This window comes from Lissotriton helveticus, chromosome 12 (assembly GCF_964261635.1).
Source record: "Lissotriton helveticus chromosome 12, aLisHel1.1, whole genome shotgun sequence".
NCBI classification, from domain to species: domain Eukaryota; kingdom Metazoa; phylum Chordata; class Amphibia; order Caudata; family Salamandridae; genus Lissotriton; species Lissotriton helveticus.
In genome coordinates, this window is record NC_136073.1 from 744,781,827 (window position 1) to 744,796,578 (window position 14,752).

Here is a 14,752-nt window from a genome sequence, read left to right on the forward strand (position 1 = left end):
AAGGAGAGAGCAATTAGCCTGGGGCCCTGAATAGCAGGATCCCAGGCCAACTATGTCAAAAACCAGCTAAACACCAGGCAAAAAGTTTGGGGGTAACCATAGTCAGATATCCACCTTCCTACATAACCCCCCCAAACGAAAGGAGATAAGGCTATCCTTGACCAGGTAAGCCTATATTGCCTAAGTGGCCATATAAGGAAGTACCAGCTCTGGCTTGGTTACCCCCTGTCTCATGGTCCACTAAGCAATCCCTCACCCTAAGGGTATCTGAGGGTCTCCACCATAGGGAATCTCTACCTGTGGTGTGTCTTTGCAAAGTTAAAGGCTGGTGTTGGGATGGAGTACCGAAGTGAGATTCCTCTGTAGGGCTCAGCTTCCTCCAATCACTCTCCACCATGTGTGCCTTTCTTTCTTTGACTGAGTTGCACTGTGCTCTCAGGGTCAACCTCTGGCTACCTAAAGCTGGAGGCTGGGTCCCTCTTGTTGGTTTACTGGAGGGACAGTTCAGGTTTGGGCCCTTGGGGTCCCAGGTTTGGCTGTGCCCAACAGAATCCATCTGTGGGAGGTCCCTAACTACTTTTAAGGGGTCTCCCTCAGGAGTTTTTAAAGTTTTCACCTCACTAGGGCTACTAGTTTCGGTGCCCCTAATCTGTTGATGGGGGTGCTTTATTTGATAGGGGGCCCTTTGGGGCTCACTGTCCTTCTTGTCCTCTGCAGCCCTGGGCTGACTAAGGCAAGGTAGAGAGGGGCAGGTTACCTGCTCCAGACTGGGTCCCACCTGAGAAGGGTCCACTGTCATCAGAGGCTCTGTCAGGCCAGGCCTAACAACCTCTGGGACAGTTCCTTCATCAGGGGTAAGATCAGTTCCCTGAGGAGGCTGATCCTTTCCTAAAGTCTGGTGGGAGGGAGATTTCTCTTCCTCCTCAATGCTCTCTGTTTGTGTGGAGTGATCCATCTTTTCAGGCTTCACAACACATGTATCAGTTTGAGTTTGGGCTGTGGCCATTAGAGCCCCACCAACCTTTTCAGGAGGAGACTCAGTTTGGGTATGGGCTGTTACCATCACAGCCCTGCTAATCTTTTCAGGAGGGAAGGTAGCTAAAGATGGGGCTGAGGTTTGCTCAGCCCTACCAACCTTTTCAGGAAGGACATCTTGGATTGGGGCTGTAGCCATCACGGCCCCACTAACCTTTCCATGGAGATTTACCATTTTAGAATGGGTTTCTTGTTCCACCTCAGCCCAGGCTGAGATTTCTAAATCATTCCCCAGTAGACAATCTACAGGCAAGTTTGATGACACTGCCACTCTCTTTGGGCCAGTGACACCTCCCCAGCTAAGATTTACTACTGCCATGGGGTGATTGCTTTCTATTCCATCAATGTTTGTCACCTGATATGTGGCATCAGGTAAAAGTTGCCTTGAGGGGACTAGACATTCAGCCAACATGGTGATGCTAGCCCCTGTGTCTCTAAAGGCCTCAACTTTCAAGCCATTGATGAGGGGCTCCTGTCTATACTTGCTCAAAGTGTTTGGGCAAGCAGTGAAATTGGCAAACCCCATGCCAGTCTCATAGACAAGAGTATCTGAGGTAGGGGACCTGGTTAGGCCAGAATCCACCTGTCCTCCAAAAGTAAACCCACCCAGATTCCTGGGTGTGCTCCCACTTCCTGGGGGATTACTGCTGACAGTAACAGGAGGTGTTGGAGCTGGCTTTGGAGGTATATTCTCTGTATTGCCATTCTTGGGACAACAGCTGTCTGTTTTGTAATGCCCAACCTGTTTACAGGCATGACAATAAGGCTTTTTCTGGGCTGAAGAAGTGTCTTGGGACCCACCCCCATCCTTGGAGTTTTGGGGCCCTGGGGAAGTCTTTTCCTTACTTTTATCCCCACCCTTCTCTTGAGGCTTGGTAGTCTCTTTCTTTTGGTCACCACCCTGGTTCTTAGGCCTGATCCTGGTTCTGACCCATTTGTCTGCCCTCCTACCCAATTCTTGTGGGGAGGTCAGATCAGAGTCAACCAGGTGCTGATGTAGAAGCTGATTTTGACAATTACTTAAGATTTGCTCTCTCATAATTAAATTATACAATCCTGTATAGTCAGTAACCTTACTTCCCAGCAACCAGCCCTCCAGAGCCTTAGTGGCACATTCAACAAATTCAGACCAGTCCTGAGTCTGTGTCTTCTGGGTATCTCTGAACATTAACCTGTACTGTTCAGTGGTTAAGCCTAACCCATCAATCAGAGCACTCTTCAGGACCAGGTAGTTTCTAGAATCCCCATCACTAACTGTGAGGAGTCTGTCTCGGCCTCTACCTTCAAAGGAGAGCCACAAGATTGCTGCCCACTGCTCCTGAGGGACCTGCTGTACTTTGCAAGCTCTCTCAAGTGCAGTCATCCACTTGTGGATATCATCCCCAACTTTGTAGGGGGGCACAATCTTACTAAGGTTTCTATTGTCATAGGACCTGTCTTTATCCTTAGGGATAGTGCTGCCACCAGTGGATTCTAATCCACTCTCTCTAGGCTGCCTTGCTCTAGCAAGTTTCTCTTTGGCCAGGGCAACTTCTAACTCTTGCCTCTGGATCCTAAGTTCAGCCTCTCTCATTTTGGCCTCATGTTCCCTTCTCTGAGGGCTAGTCAACTCCCTTCTGGAGTTGCCATGAGAACCTCTAGAAACATGGGAAGTATTGGACTCACCTGAGTGATTCCTCCTCCTCCTATGCTCCTGGTTAAGTCCATTTGGGGGTCTGAATGGGTTGGACCCACCTTCAGTCCCAAATAAGCTTAGGTTAGCCTGGTTAAGCCTGCTGACTAACACCTGGCTATCTCTACCATCACCAGAATCACTTTCTTCCACCTCCTCCCCCTCTTCTTCTTCCTCAGGCTGAGAATTCCCAGGGGTCTGGTCTTCCTCATCTATCTGGATGACAGGGGCAGGGGCATCAGGGTTATCATCTTCAGTGGGAGATCCTCCATCTCCAGTCCCTGAGGGGCCTGGTTTGGAGTTCTTTAGAGCTTCAGACTGGTCTAACAGCTCTCTGAGGTGTCCTGCTGTAGGAGTAGGACCTGTTTTGATTCCTCTCATGGAACACAGTTGCCTCAGTTCCTTAAATGGAAAGATAGCAAATTTGGATGGTGCCCTTGGAGGGTCACTCTCAACAGAGATGGTTCCAGTGGATCCCTCTGCTCCAGACATTGCTCTAGTGTGGTGGATGTGTTGCAATCTACCTACACTTGTGTTTTCCTACAAAACCTATCTAGTAGTTGTAGTCAGGGTGTGCTTCTCCCTATCCTCTACAACAACTAAGTTCAGTAGAACTTAAGTATATCTAGTCTTGTTTTAGTGTACCTATCAGGTACCTGTATGATCTTTCAAATGATATTTTCAAAGATTGTAATGGTAAAACAACAGCAAGCTCAAATCCCAATCCGCTGCTCACCAATGTGAGAAGTTGGCCTGGTATATGATGCTCACTAGTTCTAGTGATCACCTTGTACCATGCCAAGCAACCCTTATGGTGCAGGTTGTAAAGTCAACCTTATAGACAAGCTATCCTAGGGGTAGCATGGACTAAGCAGTCTTAGGCTAAACTCTGTAAAGGCATGTGAAGCAAGCTGTTTTACCATATACAATCCCTTGAATACCAAATGAAAGGACACCACACAGATATATATTGAAAATATATATAGATTTATTTCTACAAATATCCCTGATACTCTTTATGAGCACAAAAGCAAATGCGTTGAAACAAAACACAGTTTAAATACACAAAAGTTGCACAATATGGATGAGCCCTAGGGGCCACCTAAACCATATACTAAAATAGTGGTATAAGAACCACTATGGGGAAAGTGAAGAGGCCTAGGGCCTGGGGAATCGCTGGAGCTGTTCGGGACTAGCAGTGAAGAAGTCGGGAAAGGCCCGCGGGACTCGGGTGCAGTGCGGAAAGTGCACGCTTTACCAATGCAATGTCAATGGTGCGTAAAAGTTACAAAGTTAGTTATTAAGGAACCTTCCGAGTGACCTAGAAGGATGAAACTTTAGACACAGACACTAGAGGTGTATACCAGTGTGGGAACACCGGCGTTGCTGAGTTACCTCACCCACAGGAAGCGGGTGCACAGGGTCGAAGTAGTGTCGGGTTTCGTCACGCAGGTCGATGGTGCTTGGAGCTGAAGATGCTGCAGGCGGCTCGAGGTGAAGAGTTCCGGTGGATCCAAGGGTGGATCTGAAGAGGTGAAGACCTGAAAGCAGAGGGGACAATGTTCAAAGTCACTAGCCAGTGACTACCGTGGAACCAGGAAGGAACCAGGCGATGTCGGGTGCAAACAGGTGATGTCGTGAAGATTGTCTCTGCAGCCACGTGGACACGAAGAGGTCAAGGACGTCCAGGAGTCGGTCACGAGCTGCCCACGTAGGCTCTCGCTGATGGCGGTGTCGGCAACTTGATTGGAGCAAACAGGCCTTGGCTAAAGCAAGCCACGCAGGAAGTGATTCAAGCTTCTCACTCGGACCAGCAAGGTCAGAGCGGGTGCTCCTTTTCAGGGGAGCAAGGGCCAATCTGGAGCAACCAGACCAGCGGTGTAGTTCGTCGTTTTCGTCACCAAGATGGCCGCTAGCCACGTGGCAAGTGGCCGGGATGGCGCATCGAGTGGCACGGTGCAAAAGGGCCCCACGCAGATCGTGGAGATGCTGGGAGGCTGATCTTCGGTGCAAGGGCTGCTCGAGGTTAGGGCTTCTCAAACTCCAAAGCACAGCGTCGAGGGTGCCTCAGGTGCTGCGCAGTCAGCTTCTCGGGGGTCTTTCAAGAGGTCCGGTCCCACGTCTCTCGGTGCCTCCACGGGTCCCTTCTTTGCAGGGACTGTGGATCGGACTGTGAGAAGTCTGGGAGTCTGGGTCTTGTCAGGCTCTGGGCTCGGGCTCCGGCGGGAGGCGGCGGCAAAACAGACGTCGAGTTGCTGGTTGGTGCCTGTGTTCACAGGGTGGTCACTCCTTGGCCACAAGGGAGATTCTCTTCCGTCTTCTGTGCAGCAGAATGTCAAAGTCCAGTCTTCTTCTGTATTTCAAGTTGATTCAGGATGATCTGAAGTCTCAGGACACAGCTCCCACTCTTATTCGAATCTGGGGGGCCGGATCACCTACTAGGTCCCTCCTCTGGGTGGAACCAGGAAGGGGGGTGGTTACACCCCCTTTCCTTTGTCCAGTTTCGCGCCAGGACTGGGGCTGGAAAGCCCCAGCACCGGTTTGAACTGGCCTATGCACAGGGACACCTTGTGTGCCCCAGGCATGTCTGATTCTATTCAGCCCTGTCCTACCCAATACACAAAATCCTGTCTGGGGTGGTGCTAGCACCTCCCCAGGCAGGAAACCCTTTGTCCAAGCTGCCCTCGCTGGAAGGACTCCCAGCAGCAGGAGGTCAGACTTGTGTCTGTGGTGGCAGCATCCATTTTGTGATGCTGAGGCTCTGTTTAACTTTAACCGGGGTTCAGGCTAGGTACATGTTGTGTCCCTCTATAAGGGTGGAATGCTACCCCCGTCGCCAGAACTGGCGAGGGGGTAGTATTCCAATTCGTATGACACCTTACTCGACATGTTTTGATAAAGCCAAACCCAAGATAGCATTCAACCGCGAGGTTCATAATGCACTTAAGAGTATATGGTATGGCAGTATCATGAAACAGCTAAAGGACATGGTTCCGAAAGCTGCAGACAGGCTCAGCTCATGCCAGAGCACCATCTCACATATTTCCAAGCACTCTGCCTCCAGGATTGATGAGGCCTTCCATAGGAGTGACTGATAGGAACATATGTGTCCATTTTAGGTTAGGTATAGGCATACTACACCTAAGTAAGGGGTGGTTACACCGACTTACCCCAGCTGAGTGATCAGCCAGTTGTGTCAAAATATGGAGGCCAGGCCAGGGGTGGCATAATACATGCTGCAGCCCCTGGTAGGCCTTGGAAGCACCTATGCCCTGGGTACCTGGGTACACTGTTACAGGGGCCAATAAGGTGAGCCAATTCCAATTGTGTATGTACCTAAGGTACTGTGATGTATTCCTAAAGGTTCTGTATAGATCCCCCTATTCCTGACCCTATTCTGGTTAACAAATTAACTAGCAGCCATCCCATGATGCAGAAACCGTTATCTGATTAAGCCAGACCACGGCACAGGAGCGTGTTATCTGATTAGGTCATAACGCTTGCCATCTAATTAGGCAAGCAATATTCCTCCAGCCCCTGATAAGGCATACGGAGTTCTCAAAACAAATCAAACCTATGACAACCTGGGAAAATCCCTGCGGCCATTGTTTTGATTTCTCAAAGAACTTCAGTAAAAGAATGTGCTAACGACCAGCTCGTATGACATCCTTATTGACGTATCTATGTCCATCCTTACGTCAATCTCGGCACCTTACAGGTATAAATATTACCGACATTGCCTTAAGCAAACACACGCGGTGGTGACGAGATCGGAGCAGCGAGACTTGCCGAAGCCCAGCAGAGAGCGAAGCCCACTGGCGCTGCCCCGCCTTCCTGACGCGCTGAGAACGAGACGCTGCCTTTCTCCTGCCGAGAAATCCAGCTCCGGCGCTTCCGAGCAGCCCTTGCAGGCAGCTTGGAATATCGAGACCACAGACGAGAGATACCATCCCTCAACCATCCTAGATCTCAGGTACAGAACTGAATAACCCCTTGCAGAGAATTCTTGAGTCAGTCACTTGGCAAAACAAACTTAACTCAAACTGCTACTTTCTACTCCAGCCCACGTATTAGGCTTAGGTCAGGTACACCGGGGTAGGCGTGGTTAGAAGCACCAGTTGAGTACGAGTAGTTAAATGTATATGTGTATGTATATATTCTATCCATTTTAAATAGCATATGGCTTAGAAACCATATCAATGCTTTTACAGTATTATTTCATAATTCTGCTTTTATTGTATGCACTTTACTTAACCATAAGTATTGCAATAATATCGATTCATTTCTCTTGTACGAGAAAAGAGACTGATCAATAAATAACATCTTTTATTGAACACGCCCGTCTCTTCCTTTTCTCTACAATCTGATGAAACTAAGAATGCACGTACTGACTGAGTAAAATAAGTTGTCTTTTGTTTTCACACGACTCTAGAGATACACTCTTGATTAGGGGAGAGCAAAGTTGTCATGTTCTATGGTTGTCAGAAACTAAATCCCTTCTTTTCTATCCAGGGAGGTTCAACTCCTCCTTGCCTATTCGAGAAAGTTTCTAGTGAACTCTGAGCTAGCTGGCAAACCCAAAACTTTAAGTCTAATATCGACAGTAGAAGACCTAGTTAACGTCTGGTCTAGGTCTATACTATTGGAGGTATTATTCCAATGCGCAGAGCCTATTGGGATAATAGGAACTACACTACAGTACATGGAGTCCATTTTAAGGAGAGAGCAATTAGCCTGGGGCCCTGAATAGCAGGATCCCAGGCCAACTATGTCAAAAACCAGCTAAACACCAGGCAAAAAGTTTGGGGGTAACCATAGTCAGATATCCACCTTCCTACACCAAGCGTGCCAAGAGCCCCTGATCCCTCACTCAAGATGGCGTCCAAGGAGCGTGAATGCCCTGATTTCTCGCTAAGCAGCGAGATGTGTAATCACAGATTTTATATGCAGGTATGTGGACTGAGGTAAGAAAGTTTAGACCCAAGGAGCAGGATTTAAAAGCAATTTAGCGAACACTTTAAAACATACGATTTAGAGCAAAATACACGCAGCGTTTCAGGAGACCTTTCCCTCCCAGTCAGCGCGCTGTTATCGTCAGTCTATGCACTAGAACTCCTTTTATTCTTCAAAATTCATAACTCAACTTCTACTTATCGGATATTGGTTGTTTTGGTCTTGATTTATTTCTGAAATGATTGTCTATTTTTTTTAACCTGTGTGGAGGCTCTTTGGGGTGTGTTCATAGTGTTACTGTGTGTTGTGTTTCACAAATACTTCACACATTGCCTCTTTAGATTAGCCTAACTGCTCTGAGCCATGCTATCAGAGGGCGAGCACAGGTAACCTTTTAGGGTGTACCTGACTTACCTTCTCTAGGACTCGGATTCCTGCTTGTACACAGGGCATACCTCTGCCAACCAGAACCTCAGCTTCTGACAGTGCCTTATTGTGAAAGCTGCTCTAGCGGTTGTCGCAGACTGGAACCAAGACAGGAAAGGACATATTTTTGTGCAAGACACGTTAAATTTCGCAATCTATGAAAGGTGGGTGGCTTTGGCAGGAAAGTAAAATCTGTGCTGCCAAAGGGAATTTAATCTCCGATAATCCCCTTGCGAAATTTAGGCAGCATCTCACCTTTTTCAGTCACCTGTTACAGCTTGGCCAACATCTCCAAGTACACCCGGAACCCGGAAGTTCAAACAATGGAAAAATCCTTGAGGGGAAACACGGAGGCGTGAACCAGCTGGGCTTTGATCCATAAAAAAAGATGGGAGGCAAGGAAGGGAAGAGTGTAAAGCTGGAGAGAGCAAGTGAAGCCAGCTAACTACGGCTGAGTAGGTGAAGAGAGGTAGGTTTCAATGGCGCTTTTAAAAAATATATTGGTCAGTATTTTTTGCCGTTTCTTTGTGATTTTGCCACTTCTCTTTCCATTTTCTATAACGTGACGTTAAATGTTCTACATATAGTACGGGTTTGAATCCAGTTTTCACAATCTATACATTGAAATTTACAACAGACTACCATGCAGTGTTAATAAAACAAATACCGACATGGTCTATCTCAGCTGTTATAAATGAAGATTTCTTCTTGGTAACCAGGAGTTATTTAAACAGTTCATTTAGGTTAAAAGGTCGTAGGTTTGTATAAGAATTGGGTTGCCGGTGCTCAGCAGCACCCTTCACCTGGAGCAGCATCCTCCCTGCTCAGCCACTCCTGATAACCGAGCCACACAATCACACCACCATCATTCCATGACCTCACACACTGAGCTGACAAGGACACACACAGCCTCACAAAACTACACATTATAACAACGACCTACCACGTCTTCGTTTGTGAAAGGCAAACGTTGAAACTTAGTGATTTCTCATTAAAAGTGGTTTGATTCGATCCAGCCTGATTCCCAAGACTACAACTACCAGAATCCTTTGAGGAGCAACTATAAAAAGCCAAGAATCGGCAAGTTGGCAGTTTCATTCATTGAGACACGCAGCGCTTGGAGGATTTTCATCTAACAGAAGAACACCTTTTTAGGGTGCAATTGGTCTTTTGCAGCGATAATCTGTTGCAACCCAAACATCTGCTGTTGCCAGATCACCTCACATTTTGCTCTCGAGATATTTCAAGTTTTATGGTGCCACCAAATGTATGATGCAGTTATCGAGCCTCTGTGATACAGGAACAACCTTTCTGGCTGTGAACTAATTACAGCATCTGGTAGCCAATCTCAGACCCCCCACAAGTAACAGGTAAAGATAAATAATTAAAAGAGAGAACATTTTCTTATTCTTGCTTAATTTTCATTTACCTCCTAGAATGTGATGGCAGCTGAGGAGCAGCATGCTTATCTGATGTGCCCATCTCCTTTTACATTGATACACCTATAAGGTCTCCAACGTCACTCTTGCATTTCATTTTCTATTACCTTCACTGAAAAAAAATGTTAATACACTATTAACTCATATCACAACGGGTGTAGAACTGTTGATTTTAATGTTGTTGTCTTTTCATTTCACTAATAACGTCAATTAATTAATAGAGGGCTGGTAATTGATGATGAGGGGCATGGTAGGTACATGAAAGTCATTGATGACGTTTAGGAGGTTAAACAGCTAGTAGTGTTTAAACATATGTCTACTTGCAAGATTGATTTGATGTGGGTTTATCAATTGAAAATGAAGAACAAACAAAAAATAAATGAATTTGAGGATTAAATGTTTTAAAAGACAATAGAGATTTTTTTTATATTTTAAGTATTCAGTTCATATACTAGAAATTGATAAGACCAGTATTGGCACATATCAGTTTACTAAGGGACACTACACCGAATTGTGCAGTGCATGATCAGCTTATAATTGGCTCCTTGACTGGCGAGCTAACTTTTGGAACATGCATTAAAATAACCAACTTGATAAACAATGCAACTAATTCAGTGGATCAAACTCAATTTGGGATCCAAATGGGTCACCCTGAAGATCGTCATGGATTTTCTCCTGTAAAGTGCAGGTCCAGGTACAAAACGTGGTAATTTGGAGAACAAAACATTCCTACAATTGTGGCTTGTATGGGTATGGGGTTTCTCAATGATACGTTTTTCCCCACAGAAAAAAGAAAAATGTATCACCTGTGCAATAGCACGTGAGACGAACATTTTACATATGCATGTACAAATGTTCACATTCAAAAGGCATTCACATTTTAATATACTTGGATTCATAAAGTATTTCCTATACTAATAATGGGATGGGAATGTTGTGTTTCTTGAATAATCTGAGAATTCCTAAAAGTATCGAATCTGCTTGAAACATAAGCATACGTCTTTAGATGCAAACATCAATTTTATCACAATGGCACATACAGGGTGCATCACCTGTGTTTTGCTAACTATGATTCATTTTATGTTTGGAAAGTCAGAGTAGAGAACATTAAATTCCGTTCTCCCTAATTCCATTCAGAGGTGTGTTCTGACATTAAAATATACATGATAGAAAGTAGCTGGGAAATGGGATGTGACATTGAAAGGGAGGCACTCAGAGGACTGCAGCAAAGGATATTAAAATGGGGTACTCATTTCAGATTTGGTGGTTGCCGGTAAACCTAAGTCTACCCGTTGGTAACAGTTGGACTTGAGTTTGGGGATGCAAATAATCATCAATGACATAAAAAGGGAGTAATATCAAAGAACCATCTTAAAATCAAGGATATTCTACAACTTTAGTAGGAAGATAGTAGTAAATAGTGAACAGAAATAAGTTAAAGGAGTGTAATGTGTAGAAGTGGGCAAGATATGGCTGCCCTTGTTAGCTATCCGTGCATCAATGACTATATCTACCCTGTTTTATTCTTGAAGGAAAATGAAGAAACTCTGCCTGCTTCTGCCTGTCCTCCTGCCACTGACTTTGGCGCACTATGTTTGTGGTAAGTTAACTTTACATATGTGTTTAAGGAAAACACCGACCTTGGTTATGAGCAAATTTATCCAGGGTGGGGACAGTGAATGATTATCTTTTGATATTGCCTAGTGGGAAGTTTTTCTTTTTTTAAGAAATAGTTTTTCCCTTTTTAAAGGATAAAAGCCCTCCTTACAGAGTATCCATTATTTTGGCCATTGACAAATTATGGACTCCTTGATTTTCCCTTCAGTGGCAAGTAAAAACCGGATGGAAAAGTAAACACTGCAAACAAAGAGGATCAAACCACTGGCTTCCAAATGATCAGCAGTACATAATATAACCTGACGAAAATGTTGGCATGCGCATTGGCCCAGTATCAAGGCCTTTGACCCTAAATATGCTGGGACTGTGTTTTGCATGGTAAATGAACCCTATTCTGTGAGAGACAGGAAGCAAGTCTGTCTGAATTTAGAAAGTTGAAATAGAGTGCAATATTTCACTGAAATATTTACATTAGTACTTTAGCAGTCTATGTTTCTGAGACTTTATTTTTTCAGTTATTGGTCCTGATTCACAAAACGTTTATACATGTACTACAATATATGTGCTCCTAAACATGTACTATTTTAGAGGGATTTGAAATAACCAGATGGCCTTCAGTTCCTACACTGGCCCAACATATATTAAATAAAAACAGATGCCCCCAAGTGTAGACCAGGGGCAGGAGAAAGGAAATTATGTCTTCCAATCCCTATTGAACATAGTTATTTGCCTCAGGCTGAATAAAGCTTCAAAACTGCCAAATTTCTCTTTTACTTCAAGAAATGCAGTTCCTGTGTCTAGTAGCACAAAAAATCGTCCTGTGTGCTTTGGCATTCTATGATCAAGACAACAGTGAGACAACTCTAGGGTTAAGGCGTTGTACCCCTCACCCTGTGCTATCTGCTGCCATCCAGTACAGATTGGTCAATCTTACAGGGATTCCAGCATGAGCTACAAACACTGTCTCAGGAAGAATTGCAGCGCACAACAGTCACCTTGTCCATCAAAGCCCTAGATCTTCAAAGAATCAATTGTGACATGTCTTTTTTGATCAAATTTATGTTTTTCAGAAAATCACATGTGATGTGAGTTGAAACTAGTATGTAGTAGACCACTACAGTTGGATTAGGGATGTGGTATTCCAGGACTCAGAAATAAAATCTTACATGTGAATACAAATTCAAGCATTTCAGCTAAAGTACACGTAGATAATAGTTGTGAAGTTGAATTACCAAGCCCGAAATCCAAATTAATAGGGAAGTAACAGTATTGCTAAACAGGTAGTTATGTCTTCAGCAAAGGGCAGTAGGTCTCAATGAAGTGGGTAGCTGATGAAATGAGCAAGCAGGTGGCATGACAACCTATTACCAGAATCTGGATGTGTTGGTTTTTACACTCAACATGGAGCAAGGGCCTGTTGTGCAGGCTTCAGCTCAATTGAGAGGTCATGCATCCAATATACAGAGATGCAAATCAAAAACAGGCAAGCACATGCAGAGTACATGGATTTCTACATAATGCGTTGTCGCATAACGGTCACTCCTTCTTCTGCCCAGCTCGCGATATCAACAGTTCTGCATTAATCCATCGATTTCTGGTGCTTTTGTACCACTTGTTCATCAATAATCAGTATTCCAGTAACTTAAAAAGGCAAAGAGTACTTGTACAACAGAAACAGACACAAGAAAGAGAATTGTCATTGTCCACAGGATGAGGACCGGGTGAATTTAAATGACGCCTGCTTATTACACATACGACGCTTGTTGAGCGAAATTTCCAAAATTACACCATTACACCTTTTCATGTGAATTACGCATATTTGTAGGTAAAAGTTTCATGCTAGCACCAGAATAGCCTGAATGGCCTAAATGAGAGTGACTGATAAATGTGCCTTTAGATTTTTTTGCACTATTTTTTTATTCGAAAGTTGTCCTTGCGACAAATTGACGCAGGAATGTATTTTGCACCACAATATAGCCCTAAATTATAGATTAATGCATAAATTCATGTAACTTTCATTATATTTAAAACATTTCAAACACCCTTCCACAAGACTCCTGATATAAAATTGGATAAAACTCCACTAAATTGCACCATTCACTCCTTCACTTTCTGTTGCGTTACATCCTGTAAAAATGTACCCCTTTGATGAAAGTAATTTTAGATGTTGAATGATTAATCAAATCACCAGCTCAAATCTGCAGTTCAAAGAACTTGTCTTGATACAGGTCTCATTGATTTCCAACAAGGAGCATTCCCACACCTAAGGCCACAATCTCAGTTGGATCTTTTCATCAAACTTTAATAAACAATATCAAACAGAAAATTGTCCAACAAAGTTATGTTTTGTGTAGTACTAGAAAGTCTTACCTTCAGTTGTACCAGTTACTTCTTGCAATGTTAACCAAAATGGTAATGGCAAGTATTTATACAGGTAAGAGCAAGATTTTAAAAACTCTGTTGTCACTATAGTACTTTTTAAAAACATTTTGTGTATATTTGTGCCATTTATAAAGACAAAAGAAAACAGTTTTTACAACCTATTCTCAAACAATATGTACAACAGATCTTAATCAATAATATTACATTTGTAAATTTACCACACAAATCTGTGTGGACTTTCACAAATCAGCATTTTGTTGGAAATGATTGAAGGAATTTTGGAAAGGATAGTCTTTCAATATTGTCTGTACCACCAGAGACTATTATACATTTGTGTCTTTTGATGGAAGGATATAGTGTTTTCAAATGTTTTGTCTTATTAAACACTTTATTTAAATGCACTAGATCTCTGTGAAAATAGTGCTTTTTTATGACTTTGTAAATATGGATTTAAGACATTATTAGAACATTGAGATTTTGTATATATTTATGTCCAAATTTTATTGATAACTAAAAATGACATAAATCAAATGTTCACTTTGATGTAAGTCTGGCCATTACACAAATGAATGTACTTCCATGTCTTCCTTTGTGTCCTATTAGTCAATCATAATGCCTCCTTGTTGAAAGACTACTTGAGTATTATTTTATATACACAAACCTTTTTCCTCAACTGCACTATCTTGTGGGAAATATTAGGGATAATGATGACTGTGACGCATTAAAGTAACAGTTTTGTCAAAAAGCTGCGGCCCAGATATAACCTGTCAAGTCCTATTAGAAACACAAATAAAGGGGAGAGCCATTGCAAGAATATAACACTTCTATTGCATGCCAATTTTGTAGGAACTTTTTATTAACTATTATTTTAACTGTATCTACATCTGTTTTAAGTAGATGTGTCTTACTATATTTGTATTGAGTAGGATTTCATTCCTCATGTATATTTACCAGTGTACAGGCTGAGTCTTTGTCACTGATCTGCAATAATCTTCTTGATCAGATAGCTACGATCCTCTCACGGTGAAGAAGCTTGCCATTCTAGACTTGGTCGCCAAGTGGGATGACACCAAAGCTGATGAACATGGTCACAGCCATGATGACCCAGATGAGATACATGGCCACACGCATGAACCAACTCCTTTCCCTCTGAACAACGGCCAGAAGTTGAGCCATAGTTGCAAGGAAATCAAAGCAAAGAACCCCGCAAGCCGAGGTGGGTGAAATG

At 43.6% G+C, this 14,752-nt stretch overlaps 1 protein-coding gene across 3 annotated transcripts in view; it reads left to right on the plus strand.

Annotated features, from left to right (window-relative positions):
- Positions 1–8,479: 8,479 nt before the first annotated feature.
- LOC144799627 (intelectin-1-like) overlaps positions 8,480–14,752 on the plus strand; it is a 110,971-nt gene continuing 104,698 nt past the window's right edge. For 2 of the 3 annotated variants that reach the window (XM_078671045.1, XM_078671047.1), the window contains exons 1-3: positions 8,492–8,554; positions 11,054–11,125; positions 14,528–14,740. In XM_078671045.1, the coding sequence (XP_078527171.1) occupies positions 11,062–11,125; positions 14,528–14,740 (277 nt within the window). In that variant the 5' untranslated portion in view covers positions 8,492–8,554; positions 11,054–11,061. Of the gene's footprint in view, positions 8,556–11,053; positions 11,126–14,527; positions 14,741–14,752 lie in introns of all 3 variants that reach the window. The other variant, XM_078671046.1, reaches the window with a different exon arrangement.